General features: G+C 46.6%; 2 protein-coding genes across 3 annotated transcripts; one reads left to right on the top strand and one right to left on the bottom strand.

The window, feature by feature from the left end:
• Positions 1-9,588, top strand: hnrnpub (heterogeneous nuclear ribonucleoprotein Ub). 2 transcript variants are annotated; one of them, XM_019858019.1, is made up of 14 exons: positions 1-663; positions 1,736-1,850; positions 4,090-4,169; positions 4,657-4,796; positions 4,883-4,982; positions 5,471-5,583; positions 5,702-5,965; positions 6,048-6,167; positions 6,603-6,731; positions 6,812-6,980; positions 7,251-7,544; positions 7,624-7,898; positions 7,970-8,104; positions 8,182-9,588. In XM_019858019.1, the coding sequence occupies exons 1-14, from the start codon at positions 156-158 to the stop codon at positions 8,230-8,232; spliced, it is 2,493 nt and encodes an 830-aa protein (XP_019713578.1). In that variant the 5' UTR covers positions 1-155; the 3' UTR covers positions 8,233-9,588. The 2 variants fall into 2 exon arrangements, with proteins under 2 accessions (XP_019713578.1, XP_019713579.1); XM_019858020.1 differs by having other exon boundaries at positions 2-663; positions 7,973-8,104.
• A 1,699-nt stretch (positions 9,589-11,287) lies between these two features.
• lft1 (lefty1) lies at positions 11,288-13,556 on the bottom strand. The gene is made up of 4 exons (XM_019858021.1): positions 13,279-13,556; positions 12,887-13,133; positions 12,538-12,780; positions 11,288-11,833 (listed from the first exon to the last, which is right to left on the bottom strand). The coding sequence occupies exons 1-4, from the start codon at positions 13,541-13,543 to the stop codon at positions 11,509-11,511; spliced, it is 1,080 nt and encodes a 359-aa protein (XP_019713580.1). The 5' UTR covers positions 13,544-13,556; the 3' UTR covers positions 11,288-11,508.
• Positions 13,557-15,542: the final 1,986 nt, after the last annotated feature.

Here is a 15,542-nt window from a genome sequence, read left to right as displayed (position 1 = left end):
TAACACCACCCCGCCCCCCTCATCTCAACCGCTAAGCGCTACTTGTCGGCCAGCATTTTGGCGCAGTTTCGCTTCAAGCTAAACAAAGGGCACCTGGTTATTTATTTCAATTTTATTTTAATTGCAAAATATTTTCATCCTCTAAAGCGTTCACGATGAGCTCGATCAACGTCAAAAAGCTGAAAGTAAACGAACTGAAGGACGAGCTGAAAAGGCGTCGTCTCTCCGACAAGGGACTGAAGGCCGAGCTGATGGACCGCCTACAGGCCGCCTTGGAAGAGGAGGCCGCGGAGGCCGCGGCCTGCGAAGAAGCGGGTGCCGAGGAGGAGGATGAGGAGTTGGAACAGGCCGCCGAACCGGAGTGCATGGGGGAAGAAGAAGAGGGAGAGGGAGAGGGTCCGGTAGTCGAAAGTATGGAGGCTAACGAGCAGGAACCCGAAGTAGAACAGAACGGGGCAAACGCCGACGGCGACGTCGCTGACGCTGTTGCAACTACTACTACTACTCCTGTTGTTGTTCCTGCTGCTCCTGCTTCTGGCGAGGACGAGGAGATGGGAGACGGGGAAGATGACGACGAGATGGATCCCATGCTCAAGCCAGACGTGGACGACATGGAGAAAATAGACGAAGACGACGGTGAGCCAGAGGAGCAGACAGCTGAGGGTGAGTCGCCTGAATTGATCTCGTGGAGAGGTCTTTTTTTCTCCCCTGCTGTAACCCACCGCGGCGGAGAGCTGGTTCGGATAGAACGTTCCGAGCGCCCATGTTGAGCTTGACGGCGTGACCTTAAATACGCTAAGCGTTAGCTTCAGGGTGACGCAGTTTTGCTAATACAGACGTTTGCACAATGAGCTAAACAATAACATTTCATACCGTTAAATTCTCGTTTTAAGTATAACGTACAGTCGAGCTGCGTAAAACATCAACACGAAATCGTTGAAGAGGTGACCTGGTACGTGACTTAGCTTGTTTGCTCGCTAGCGTCATTGTCTTTGTCTGGGAGCGCCGATTAAACGACGGGCGGCATAATCGGTTTCTGCTTTGGGAGTTGCGAATTTGACCCCATGCTCTACATTTCTGAGTGACCATTTTACGCTATTTTAGCAGTAGCATGTTAGCATTCGCACCTTGATATCTGCCGCCGCTGTCGCAATATATTTGCGCAAAAGTCATGAGCTGTTAAAATACTTTGTGTATAAATTGTGTGAAAGACGAAAAGGCGCTGTAAAATTCCTTTATTTAGCGCGTGTTTACGTTATCCGTGGTTCGACGAATTAGGACGTTAAAATGGGCACTTTACAACTCTAAGCCGCCATTTTAATTCTGCCTAAGCTATGGAAGGACCGGGGTGTCAGGGCAGTTAGCAGGCTCACATTTCCTTGCATGATGCATTACCTTCAAAGTACAGTGTACTTGTCCCACACTAGCTTTAATTTGTACCATCTGTAGGGACATTGTTCTCATTTTAATACACGAAATTGTTTTCCCAGCCCCACCACCTCTACTCTTAAATGTGCATTTTTGGACCAGCTTGCATTGTAATTAGACTCTGGTCATCACAATTGTATTTTCATGATTGTACTCTTGTGTCATAACATGAGGTGTTCCCACATCTTTATCTTATGATGGTCGACTATGTAACTGACTGAACGGGCTTTGTGGGCCAGAACCCCACTGCCAGTCCGACCTCTCTCAAAGGAGCACCTCATTATATATCTTTGTTCTATTTTCAAAGGGGATGCGGACAAAGACACGAATGCTGATCAGAAGAATAAGAAGGGTGTTAAGAGACGCCGGGAGGAACATGGAAGGGGCTACTTTGAATTTATTGAAGAGAACAAATACAGCTGGTAAGGATGGGACAGAGCAAAATGGCCTTCAGCATCCCTGAAGTGCCATCCTAGCTTTGTTTTGTATTGGCTTTAAGTGCCGATGCACATATATTTAGCTAGCCTTTCAAGAACATTTTATCAAGAAATAACCACTTTCTCACCTGTTTTGGGGACTATCTATCCCTGACTGCTCAGAGAACCTTACCATTTATTAATATTTGATACATTGTTTTAAAATGCTCTGCAATTCTGTAGCAGGAGTGACTCTCGAAAGTCAGCTTTAAATCTGCTCCTCTGAAAACTTAATGTTTTGCCAAGCCAGTTGTGTCCCCAAGGTGATTCAAGGCTGCTCACCAAGAATCCAGAGGAATGTAGCAGATGTACACAGTGCACTCAATGGAGGGGAGGGTCTGACTGGGGTCGTAGCTGAGAAATGTGGGAGGAGGGCAGGCACACTGTAAAAGTCTATAAACGTCCACGAAGGAACTCGCTCTTGATCGTCCATCGATTGCCTCGCAATTGTAAATAATTTTCATTGTCCCCCCCCACTCTTTGTATGATGTCGAGATGATATTTGTGTGTTTCTCTCATTGATCATGTTGCGCGTGTGTGTGCGCGCTTGTGAGATTTCATGGTGTGTTACAAGGTTTAATTTTTCAATTTTTTTCCCCCCCTGTGCTGATGACATCATGCATGGTCTGTACACATATACCTTCTTCTTGATCACTGTTCTCATTGTGTCAACCTTTGAGCGGCACAAAATCAATCTGAGTTCTAAATCGAATCATCGCACCATTGGCCTTCGACAGACCTCTGAGCATTTTAGAGTCGTCGTTTTTTTCACCTGGATGACCGATATCCGCCACTGCACCAGTATGATAATCGGATCTGAGATTTTCGAGTGGCTGTCAGTGTTTGACATTAATGATGAGCTCAAAAATTTTTCCGTGGCTCAAATGAAGTTTTTGCAGGATAACGTCATCTTTTAAGGAGCAATACTTGAGTCCACATGAACATGTTTCTTAGAACCCTCCTGTGATTTAGGGTGGGGCTCATCTTGTTACAGATTTGGTAAGTTACTGTAGCTCGTATTACTTTACATACTTTATTCAGTTAGAGTGGAACCTCCAAATGATTATTTTAGGTAACTTCAGCATTCAACGTTTCTAGTGGATCTCATGGTGGGAAAGGTCAGATGGTATAACCGTCTCCACTGTCCAGATGTTCCAAGCAACCGACACATCGGCTTACTGGAAAAAAAAACTGCTTGTGATTAAATATGTGATAACCTGGAGCTCTGTTAGGGCGATTCAATTGTTCGCTTTTAGCGCTTTTCAAGGTCCAAACGACATTGCAAGTTTTTACCTCCAGCCGTGACTGCGGTTTTCCCGTGTTGTCACTCATGCATTTAAATGCCGACTGGGAGTTCACATGCCACTTGACACCAGAGTGCCGTGAGCATGGAGTCCATTCGATAAACCCTACCAAGTATGAAGGAGTGAAAACTACCCGTTTGCCCTTCTGAAATGACTGACAGACACACGGGAGATGGAATTGGTGTTGATGCAATTTATGGTTTTCAGCAACCACCGTAAGACCTATTCACCATTGGTGATAGCGTGTTTAACACGGCATGCTAGCTAAAGATGTTTTTGAATTGATTAATTGAATCTCTCGTATTTTACAATGGCCAACACTATTCCTATGTCAGATGCTCACGTCTGATATTTTCACTTATGTTTATCGTCAATGCTTTACTTTTTGTGGTCAACCAAAACAGCTGCGGACTTAATCCTTCAGATACTCGCTGAGTGAAAGTCGCATGTGTTAACACACTCCATGCGACTGATGGTTGATGCAGAATACTTTGGTAAAATAAGGGCTCGTTCTGTGTCATTCGGCATTGGAGGTTCCACTGTGCCAACGTGTAATTCGGATTTCCAAGCCACGTCCTACAGAATGCAACAAAACAGTAAATAGACACCATTCAAGTCCTTGCGCCTCTCCGTGATATCAATATTTTCTTGTGAGGCTTGTGGTGGTGCTGTTGTCTTTCTTACATTTAGATTTCACTGGCTGCTACAAGGTAAGTGTCTGTCCAGGATCACAATATGCACCACTGCCCATGATGGGTTGGAGGCTTGCTCATGTCAAATATTCCCCCACCCGCACTTCTTTTCAGCAAGTGGTGCCCATGCATTTCAAATGACCATCATCATCCAACTGAATGTGTTTGGTCTTTTTTTTCCCCTCGCAGGGCCTCATTTAAGTCACCCGTGCCCCCCTTGGAGGAAGAGGATGAAGAGCTTGATGACACCAAAGTCTGCCTGGACAACTGTGAGTCATTGGAATAAGAAAAATAACTGCAACTGTTGAATTAGTCTTTGTAGTTGACAAGGGAAGGAAATATAAATGTGAGTCTGTACTAGTATTAAGTCCACCCTACCATTTTGGATTCCACTGTGAAAAACCCCCCATCCCTTCCCCACCCCATATTTCAAAGAACATAACCCTGCTCTGCCATTGACAGGGAAATATGACTCAGAGGGAATACCATGACAGAGCACAACTTGTAAACAATAGGGCGATCGGCTCCCCAATGTCGCGTTTGCCGTTGAGGACGACACACTGCACTTTCTCTATTGCCCACAATTACACACTTTCTGTGATTGGTTATTTCATTTTTGGAAGCTCGCAGTCGCTCCTAAAAAATCCTGATTCTGTAAAACCCATTTACACGTGCAAACATGTCGAAAACTAACCGTTGCCCAGTTATATTCTGTATGGAATGCAGCCCTTAATGTCTTTTGTCTTTTTCCTTTAGACAACTGCGACCTGCATTTTAAGGTGTCACGCGACCGCTTTAGTGCCTCGTCGCTCACAATGGAGAGTTTTGCTTACCTGTGGTCTGGGGGCAAGGCCACCTATGGCGTGAACCAAGGCAAAGTCTGCTTTGAAGTGAAGGTGCCGTGAGGGGGAGAATAACTTTGCCACGACCGCTGAGAAATGGGTATGTGTTCAGAAATGTAATCAACTTGTTTGTCTGGCAGATCACAGAAAAGATTCCAGTGAAGCACATTTCCAGTAAGAACATGGAAATCCATGACGTGCAGGTCGGCTGGTCGTCGTCCGCATCGTCACTGCTACTCGGTGGGTTTCCTTGTCCCGAGTTTAGCCGACGATGTTGTATCGTGGACCGGCTATTTTGTAATCCTCTGAGGCTAACGGGCCTCTTTCTGACCGGGGTGTAATGAAGGCTGGGTGACCTGTAAAATCGGTTTCGATCAGAGTACGCTTGCTGACATAATTTCTAGAAGAGCCTTTTACAATAGCTTTTCATTATAATGGAATGGTAAAGCTATTCTGAAAACACTCAAATGCGAAACACGTTTTTGGAGTCCCTTTTAGCAGTTAGGTGTCGAGTTTGTATGCGTGGTTGGGCGTTTAACATTGTTACAGTGAAAAACGCGATGCGCGTTATGCCAAATGAAAATCTTTGTGCGATCTGTATGTGCAGGCCGTCGGCCTTAAGAACCTCGAAGCAACAGCCCTAGCCGCATAAAATCACAAATTCCACTGACTTGTTCACACAGCCATCTTTGACCTTTTGAGGTGTGCGCTCTCCTGTTACGATTTAGGTGAAGGCATCCATTCGTATGCTTACTCGGGCAAGGGGAAGAAGACGACAAATTCTGTGATGGAGGACTTTGGTGAAACTTTTGATGAGAATGACGTCATCTGCTGTCTGGCCGTAAAACAATTTTTTTTTTCCCCTTACATTTTGTATTTGTGTAGTTAAATGGTTATGTTTGATCAGAGTACCTTTAAAATGGCCGACCTGTTCATAACACATATTTTTTAATTTCTAGGATTTTGACGCCGATGAGGTGGTTCTGTCCTACTCCAAGAATGGCGGGGAGCCAGCCGAAGCTTTCCGGGTGACCAAAGAGGAACTGAGCGGCCAGCATCTTTACCCTCATGTCATGTGTCACAACTGCGCCGTGGAGTTCAACTTCGGTCAGATGGAGACCCCGTACTTCCCTGTGCCCCCCGAGTACACCTTAATGCAGCAGGTTCCCCTCGACGACCGCGTCCGCGGGCCCCGCGCGCCAGAGACGAAGGCCGACTGCGAGGTAGGCTGCCAAACGGACATACGGGGCGGCCTTGACATTGCTGTTTGTGCTCACCTCTGCTCTCCACTGTTGCGTGCCGTAGATCATAGTGATGGTTGGCCTGCCAGGTGCGGGCAAGACCACGTGGGTGAAGAACCACGTCCAGGAGAATCCTGGGAAATACTATATCCTGGGAAGTGACACAATCGTGGAAAAGATGATGGTCAGTTGTGGTACACGGATACTCTTTCATAACTGCGGGGTGTCATGGCTGCAGGGTTGATCATTTTGCCTTTTAGCTCACTTGGGTAGCGCCTCAAATGAAATGAATGAAGCGACAACAACAAACGTGGCGGTATCAATAGCTGACCTTGTCTGCGACCTGAAAGTAGGAGCATGCGCTTTCAAAAACGGCACAACCTTTCCCTCACTGTGTCACAACTGTTAGTGGAGCTAAACCGAGCATGCGCTATTGATAAGAAGGACGAGCCATATCCAAAACGCGTGTCATATCTTTGTACCCATGGCATATCTGCCAGCTGCAACGCTGACCTTGCCTCAAAAGTGCAGTGTACATGTCTCCCAAACCATCATAAAAATAAAATGAAGTTTTCAGTCTGCTTATTTTTTTTTCTTCTTCTTGAATCTTGACATACAGATCAACACCCCGAATCGGCAACCAAAAGAATACAACAAACTGCTTGCCATTTCCCAGCGTGCACCTCTCTTTTTGGGAAAGTTCATCGAGATAGCCGCCCGCAAGAAAAGGAACTACATCCTGGATCACGTACGTCTCGTCTCCTTCACGTCGCCACGCGTGCTGTGTGGAACACAAACGTCAACTCTTGGCTTGCTCTCCCCCTCCAGACTAACCTGTCTGCCCCTGGCCAGAAGAGAAAGATGTGTTTGTTTGCCGGGTTCCAGCGCAAAGCTGTGGTGGTCTTCCCCTCCGAGGAGGATTACAAGGAGAGGGTTCAGAAGAAGGTCATGAGTGACGGCAAAGAAGTCCCCGAACACGCGCTTCTCAAGATGAAAGGTGAAAGAAGCCACAAGACAATTGTTCAGTCAAGTACAAGTAAAGCGAATTACGGGCAGAACATTGGGTTCTTTTTCAATACAACAGAGAAAATCATTTGAATTGGCTGGACCTGTTTTTATTTTATTTTATTTTTTTTTGGGCGGGGGGGTCCTAGTTTCTGTACTTGGACTTGAATATGGCGTGTGAATACTTGAGCCCCATCTGGAATTGTTGCTTAGTTAATTGCTGTGTTATCACTAAGCATGTTGCTGGGTTCATCTGTCACAGGCTTCTATTCTCTCCCTGTGGAGGGCGAGAGCTTCAGCGAGGTGCTGTTTGCCGAGCTGCCAAGGGACGACGCCGCCAAAGTTTTAGAAACGTACAAAGAAGAAAGCAAGAGTGCCCTGCCTGCGGAGAAGAAGCCCAACCAGGGCGGCGGCACACCCAAGCGAGGCGGTGGGTCCCGCGGCGGCGGTCGCGGAGGCAAGAACCAGTTTGGCCGCAGCGGTGGGCCCGCACAGAGGGGTGGCGGAGGCGGCGGCAGTCGTGTGGCCTACCAGAACCGAGGCAACTTCCGAGGAGGTGGGAGGAGGCGTGTTTGACGCCCAAGGTTGTTGACGGTGTCACGCGTGCCTCTGGCTGACCTTTTCTCTCTGGGCAGCCCCCAACCCCCGCGGTGGGTTCGCCCGTCCCCCTCGCGGCTACATGCCACCCCCGGCTTACAGAGGCGGCTACCCCAGCCGGGGCAGCTACAACCGCAGCGGCGGTCATATTCCCAGCATGGGCGGATCCCCCAGAGGCGGACCGATGAGAGACAACCTGGGCACCAGAGGCGGACACATGAGTCGAGGCGGTCCAATGAGCAGAGGGAATATGAGCAGAGGCGGCGGCAGCGGCGGCATGAGTCGTGGCGGAAATAGAGGACATCACAACCAGGTGGGTGCCTGCCCGTTAGCAAGCCTTGTGAACGTTCGGGAACGCTTGTTCACATGGCGTGCGTTGCTTCGCAGTTTCAGCAGAGAGGCGGCGGCCGAGGCAACTTTGGCAACAAGAACGGCAATTTCAGCAGGAATAGTGGCGGGTTTGGACACAGGAACGGCATGGACAAGGCCCAGGCCTTCAACCAGAGCTGGCAACAAGGGGTCAGTGTTTGTCGCTTACTCCTCAGCCATTCAAGCATCGCTAGCGCTAGTTTCTAAACAAGTCTCTCTTTGTGCAGTTCTGGAATCAGAAGCCGTGGAATCAACAGTATCAGCCCAGCTATTACTAAGACACTTGTTCTAATGGACTGGTGGCCACACTGAAAACCACTCTAGCCACGGATCATCATCCCATCCTCCATCAAGAACGCCAGAATCTGCGGGCTAAAGACGAGCAACGTGGTCAACATTCCACTCCAGAGAGAGACCAGCCGCCGTGAATTAATTGATGTTCTCTGAAGTTTGAGAGACACGTGTACAACATGAATTTGTTTTTCTTATCTTTTGTTGTATATTTCTTTTGCTTTCCACCACTTTTAAGACATGCTTTTTAAAAGAAAAAAAAGTTTGTAATATCAGGAACCAGAAACTTTTTTCCCAGTGATGTGCATTTTTTCCCCCCCATTTCTTTTGTTTTTGTTTTATTCTGAACTGTAAATATTTGTTTTGAGTAGTTGAAGAATTCATTCTCATTGTGGCTTCTGAAAAATATTAGTGTCCGTTGTGCAGTTAACACGAAGCCTCAGATAAATCCCTGTTTCAGTCTCTTGTTCTCACTTCCAAAACTGTAAACCATCTTCGTAGAGCTCCAATAAACACAATTATGCTTGTTTTCTCCTGGCTTATAATTGATGTTCAAAGGTGTAAACGACCTTTGACTGGCCCATTTTGGAGAGATTTACTCCGACCCTTGTTGCTGTTCTCTGATTTCGCCTGTTGAAATATGCACTGAATGGTGAAGCTATTTGAATCTCTCGGAATGAACAATGTTGTTTTGGCTGTGCCTTTTACGACCCCCTCTGTACATTTCTTTGATTATTTAAGACTCTCATGGCAGGCCGCTGTTTTCTGCGGTCCTGAGCAAATGTGACCGCCCCAGAAGGATGCTTGTGATTTGGCTAACCAGCTGATTGAAATGCAACGGAAACGTAGCCAACACTTTCAAATCAAAAGTAGTACTTCACCCCAATATGAATTTTGCTTGCGCTGGTATTTGCACGTTGGCAGTGTAGCGGCGGCGATAGCCGAGTGCAGATCCGGGAGTACATTTTTCACCAGCAAATAAGGGCTACGCAGTGCGTGCATTTCAAATCTTACACGAACAAGTCATTTTGGTCGCAAATATCATTTCGGCCTTTCTCCATGGCTTGACAATAATAGCCTGCTTCCCTCCTCGTAATTTCAGATTTCCTGACTAAATCTTTTTGTTTGACCCCAAGGGATCTGAGTGCTCCTGTTTTGTGATATAGTTAGTTTTAGTTTGCCGCAGTACTGCCGTGCTCTACTTTTTTTTTTTTTTCATTTCTTTTGTTGCCGGTTGTAAATCAGGTCCTGTATTAAACCAACCATGCTGCAGCTTGTCTTTTGTATCCTAACAGATTTTTTTTTATGTCTCAACTCTATTAAAGTCAGATATGGTTGTGAAATTTGATGTTTGTCACTGCCTAATTCGTCATCCTTTGATGGTCATTATTCCAATTTGAAACTTATTACCACAAAACGCCGCAACTTCACCCAGCAAATCAACCCGTGCATCCAACAGAAAGCAATGCAGCTCTGCTTACCTTTTGGCTTTGACATAATAGCAGGTTCATCACACCTGTTGGGGAAGTGGGTCTTTCTGAAGTGTGGCACTTCAGTCACGCGTTAGATTTCATATTTGTCGGAAACGAATCAGATTAGAATTACCAGTATTTCCTACTGGACAAATGGCGGTGATGTCATAGTTTTCGTCACACACGAAGCACCTACCTTTCAGAGCCACAAGAGGGCGTATTTAGACGGTAGAGAAAAAAATGTCAATCTGAACAGATTTCATAATGCTTGGTGGTCTCGTTGTTGACAGATACATTTTTTTAGACGGTGCACATTTAAAAAAAAGAAAATGGTTGTAATAATTTATTTTGAGTGCTCCCCTTCCTGATGTGATGGACTTACTCCAGGAGTAGGGAACGATCAGCTGATCAGCAAATTCTGTAGAAGCCTGACAGGAACATGATCAATTGAATCAGGTGTGTTGGAGTAAGGAGGGATCTAAAACAGGCAGGATATGGCTCTCGAGGTGCCGGAGTTCCCTACCCCTGGACAACTCCCTCTTCACAGTCCTTCATGCAATGATTTGCGTGAGTAAGATGGCCGCAAAACAAACTTGTCGAATTGTCATCATGCATGTTAAATACACTGATGGCTTTGCACTTATATTTGGTCAAGGAAAAATGTTTTCCCCCCAGCAGACTGAAAAAGAGTTGAAAGGATTCAGAAACGATGCAGAAGTAGCAACATTCCTGCTCGCCAGCTATTTTGATCATGCCTTTAGGATTTTTTTCCCCTTTTGTTTTGGTCATTAATTGTACGTTGCCAAAAATGAAACTTGAAACAAATAAATACAGGGCTCATGTTAGCTTAGCGTTGCTATTTTGTAGAAGCTTGCATGTCTGGGTTTGCCCTGGGCCTTCAACTGACTACATACACCACCGAATACTATTCTACACCCCCGCGCACTTCAACCACACTCTGAAAGGGGAAACAGATGGAGCTCTTTTTCGTGGGGTCTCGTTATAGGTTCCCGTTGAGTATATTCATATTTATGAAATGTTCCAGTGACTTTCATAGCACCAGCTGCTTTCCTTCTTTTGACCTCCCGCCGTTGCCGGAGGGGTGAATCCACTTCCCTTGCAGACAGACAGTTCCTCTTCGTTGGTAGGTGGCCTCTTGGCTTCGTTTACCTCCGCCAGCAGCATATTAGGGAATGACAAGCCCCCCTACTCAGACAGCAAACAATGTTTTCGGTATGTTTGGCCCTGTCTAAGCCTGACATCAACTCACGAGGTCTCCCACTAGGTTCATGCGAAGAGCCTGCGTGTTTCTCCCTATGTGGCCAGGTAGCTCGTCCCCACTGCAAATAAGGCGTGACAAGAAATGTTGTCCAGGCGACTGTTTGGAATTGCGCGTGAATGTGAATGCTTAAGCTAAGTAGCGGAGTGCACGAGTGCTCTGTTCCACTCCCCCACCCCCCTGGAAAAAAATCTTAGGTTCATGAATTGAGGACTCAAGACATTTTAGTGAAAGAAAATAGTTTATTTTACCAAACATAAATTCATTCATATTTTATGTACAACACGTGGGCCAGAATTTGAATGGCTGCATGCAAATTCAAAATAAAAAATGATTTCAACCTGTACAAAATATATATAAAAAAAGTGCTCTCTAGAGGAGTGTGTGGTGACTCCCGGGTGATTGTCCGTTTAAATAGGAAGTACTTGTTAGAACCCTTTAAATATGTGATGAAACAGCGTTCGATTAGACCCACATATGAGACTAGTATTGCTGCTTCCCTTAGGTTGACTTTACACGATGGAGACATGGTCCATGGTGCACGCGCACCTCTCCACGATCATGTTGGGAAACTCTGCCACTTCGATCTCGGTGTAGTCGCCCTTCTTGACCAGGTACATGATGGGCAAGGGGGCGCTCTCCGACACCGTGCACCTCCTCTCCCCGTAGCCGTAGTTACGCTTGGGCTGCCTGCAGCCTCCGGTGCACCTGAAGGCCTGGTACCCCGCCGGCTCGATGATCCAGTATTGCGTCCACGTGAGGGCGCGGAAGTCGACGAAGTACTGCTCCCTGCAACAGGTGCCCTTGCTCTGGTTCGCATCGCAGTCGCCGCGAGAGCTGCAACGCAAAGATAAGAGGCAGGTTAGATGATCGCTGTTCTTCCTGATTGACGTGTCTTTGAATTTTGATCGTCACATAATGAGTCACATGGGTCGCTCGCTACGCCATGTTCAGGTTTTTTTTGTTGGGGTGCCCCCCCCCCAAAAAAAAACATCTTATAAACAGAAACAGGTCTAAGTGATTGGGGGGGGGGGGTTTGCTGCATTTCATTTCCTTTCCTATGTCAGTCACGTGACCGCGAATTGGATGCAAATCAGAGAGCATCATCTCTCACTGCTACTAATACTAAAACAGTTTGTGAAAAATATTTGTGTTCCAAATATTTCAAGTCCATGAATTAAGCGATTACCATAGGGAAAAAAATATTAGAATAGAAAATATGAAGTACCGTGCTAAACGAGGGTTGTAAAATGGTAAAAAAAAACAAAGAGTAAATACACCTGACGAGGTACTTCTACGTCTTTTGTCGACGTCCCATGCAAGAAATGAGTTTGCCATTGCTTGTTGATTTATTTAAATTCAACTTGAACACGAGTACTGACACCTTGAGTTCCCATGCAAGGGGTGCAAAAGGTGACAGGTAAACACCCCTCACAATACAAAAAAAAAAAAAGTTGAGTTTAAGCAGGGGGGGCTGGGGGCCCGTGGGCTAATTGTCACATCGCCACAATATCCTGTATATCAAAAGCCGGCGCCCTTACCCGTACTCTTCGAGGTTGAGTGTGTAGAGGACGAGCTCGGGTTTGCCCAAGGTGTTGTCCGTCTGCTCCTGGGTGGTAAAGCGCACACTTTTCGCCACCTCCGCCGCGTAGCTGCCAGGTCTCTCGCCCTCGATCCACACCTCCAGGTGCATGGGCGTCTTCTGCTCTTGAGTCTTCGACCAATAATGCACGGCCTGGGTCACATCAAAGCTCTTCCAGCCCGTTTCGTGAATGGGGATCAACCTGTGAACGCCGGGCGATGCTTAATTAGATTTCCTGATGCAATTCGACATGTAATTAGGGCTCGAGATAACCAACAAAAAGGGTAGATTTGGATTGAACGTCTCACCGCGAGTCCACGAGCGAGCTGCGGTTGGATCCGTTGGCCAGCTCCTCGACCCAGTAGATGCTGACTCGGGCGTTGCTGACGGGCCGGTGGTTTCTCCTCTCCGCCGCGAGTCTCTTGGAGTACGACGCCCTCTGGTAGAGTTTCAGCTCGGCCATGGTCACCTCGCTGTTATCCGGGATCATTGACTCCATATCGAAAACCATTCGATGCCGAGTGGTGTCGGAGTAGACATATTCACCGGAAATGTCTACCATGATGATAAAAAAACAACATAAAGAATCGAGGAATCGCCTTATTTAAGATTCGTGCGTAAATTACGCACCCAAAACGAACGGATTTTTTTTTAGGGTCTAAATTCTTAATGTGTCGAATTATGAATTGCAAATTCTTACCAGCATTGCCGGGAATTCCTCTCAGAATGCCGGCCAGGCTCGGCACAGATCGGCGTCTCCTGCTGTGGTGCATCTTCAGCATTGACAAGTATTTGTTTCTGACGTGAGTTGGGACAACCAAGTTCTGCAAATCCCTCTTGTGGATCTTTGGAACCTCGTTCAGGCCCAGTTTGCGCAAAAGCGCCTCCTTCATATCCTGGTGCGTAAAAGCCTTGGTCAAGCCGAGGAAGACGGTGCACAGCACACACGCGCGGAGGAAATCCATGAGGAAGGTCTTCGCGGGGGAAAAAAAAAAGGGTGATAAGCAGCCGCACAGTAGCACGAGTCAAGCCAGAGATGGACAGTGGCCCCCTTTTATATGTCGCGGCCCTCCCAGTTGTTCACACTATGGGGGCAGGGAGCCTTATCAGAACAAAGGTGCGACAATGCAAGGCCCCCCCATCCTAAACAGGATATCTAAGTGGCCGTACTTCAAACAGCAACAATTAGACTCCAGTGTCATCATGAGCGAGTGTAATTTCTCTCCTCCGTTGCATTTGATGTCAGTATTTAGGAGTCTACAAGGAAATAAACTCATTTGGATTCACCTCAAAATCGGTGACGTTCATATATATGGATGTAGATTGTTGAATCGGATCTCACAGCACGGAGTTGTTGGTTTTTTTTTTTTTTAAACAGAAAGCAGAACTTACTGGGGTGATAGTACCGGCAAGCATAATGCGTTTTAAACGTTGATTCAGCCACTCTTGTGTTTGGTTTTATTTTCATCGTTTTCGCAAGGAGGTAATGGTGTGGTGGCTCACTCACTTGAACTGTATGCAACCCGGGTTAAATTCCTACTCGGTTACAGCGTGAACATGAATGTGAATGCTTGTCTATAGCTCTGCAGTATGTGCCCTGTAATTGACTGGTGTCGGTGTGGCCAAGCCTTTCGCCCAAACTCAACTTGGATCTCGACTTAGCGAGGATGAGCGCCACAAAATGGATGGATGGATGGTTCTTATTGTGTCTGTTCCAGCTGTGCCCCAGACAGACCTCACAGATCTCTTGACCCCGTGAACCCGGAGTGCCCCCTCTTCACCATAGCACCCTTGTCTGTACACACACCCCAAACTCTGATGTGTACATTCCACCGGACGATGTCAGGCCCGGGACAGTCTGGCAACAGTCTGTTACACAGCGGTTTTATTTTTGGCTGTCTGAGGAGCTGTTGTTTTGTCCAAGTGGGCGAAAACCGGGTCATCCGGTCCGTGCCCAGCATGCAGCATTCAATTTGAGGTTTTCCCCAGAGGAGGAAATGCAAGGCAGCATGGGAGGGGAAGAGCTTTAGGATTCGATGTATATTCCAAACCCCGTCACCCATTCTTGGTCCTCTCCCTGGCAGATTAAAATTATTAGCCAAACAGACAGTTAATCCAAGAGCCGGGGGGGCCGGCGAGGGATGTGGATTGGGGCAGGCTCTTCACAGGTTGGTGATTATCTGATTCCATTGCGAGGATTTGCCTTGCCTTTTTTGTCACACAAACATTACAAGAGGGCCGCTCTCACTGGCTGCCCACAAGGACCTGCCCGCGATTGTGTATTGGCCTCTGTTTGCTTAGAGATGTCAGACAGACTGAAGAAGCACACAGGAAGAGCAAATGACAGATGACCGCCAGGCCTGCGGCCTCCGAGCGGGCGCAAGTCGGATCCTCATACTTCCCGGCATATATGAATCGCTCGAAATGAAAGAACATGCGTAAAGCCATTCGTGAGAACCAAGTTCACTATGAGGGAGTTCTTTATGACGCTTTATAATTGGATAGGTTCCATTGTGCCACCAAGCACAGGGCATAAAATATTCGGCAGTCGGTATTGGAGAAAACATGAAAACTAGCGTAATGGCTTTCAATGTTTCTAAATACTGCATAGGAATACCTGTCGACACAGTAGCATTCAATTGTGCAATGGATACTGCTGAATAGGTATTCCTAACTGATTTGAGATGTTTACAAAGAGTTTTTTTCGGTCATTATTTACCTATTGTAAGCCATGTATAAATGCAATATAAATACTTTTTTTTTTTAAAAATGGTGGTGGATCTTGATGTTTGTGCAGGCACCTGTTTGGCAATTTGGCATACTGCTGTGCAGCACACTGGGTGTTCTGGCATTCATTCTGCATTTTATGTAGAATTTTAATTAATGGGCCATTCATCGCAGTGTACAAAATGTGTGAGAAAGAAATACACTACAGCATAAGCAAAGCAAAGAATATATATATAT

The sequence above is a fragment of the Hippocampus comes genome, unplaced genomic scaffold, assembly GCF_001891065.2.
Source record: "Hippocampus comes isolate QL1 unplaced genomic scaffold, H_comes_QL1_v1.1 scaffold339, whole genome shotgun sequence".
Taxonomy (NCBI): Eukaryota; Metazoa; Chordata; class Actinopteri; order Syngnathiformes; family Syngnathidae; genus Hippocampus; species Hippocampus comes.
This window is presented reverse-complemented; position numbering and strand designations above follow the sequence as displayed.

Coding starts and splice junctions, on each gene's coding strand:
- hnrnpub (XM_019858019.1), top strand. CDS start 156: ATGAGCTCGATCAACGTCAAAAAGCTGAAAGTAAACGAACTGAAGGAC. Junction 4,170..4,656: donor CAAAGTCTGCCTGGACAACT/GTGAGTCATTGG, acceptor TTTTTCCTTTAG/ACAACTGCGACCTGCATTTT. Junction 4,983..5,470: donor CGCATCGTCACTGCTACTCG/GTGGGTTTCCTT, acceptor GTTACGATTTAG/GTGAAGGCATCCATTCGTAT.
- lft1 (XM_019858021.1), bottom strand. CDS start 13,543: ATGGATTTCCTCCGCGCGTGTGTGCTGTGCACCGTCTTCCTCGGCTTG. Junction 12,781..12,886: donor AGCTCGCTCGTGGACTCGCG/GTGAGACGTTCA, acceptor CGGCGTTCACAG/GTTGATCCCCATTCACGAAA. Junction 11,834..12,537: donor CTCAACCTCGAAGAGTACGG/GTAAGGGCGCCG, acceptor TTTGCGTTGCAG/CTCTCGCGGCGACTGCGATG.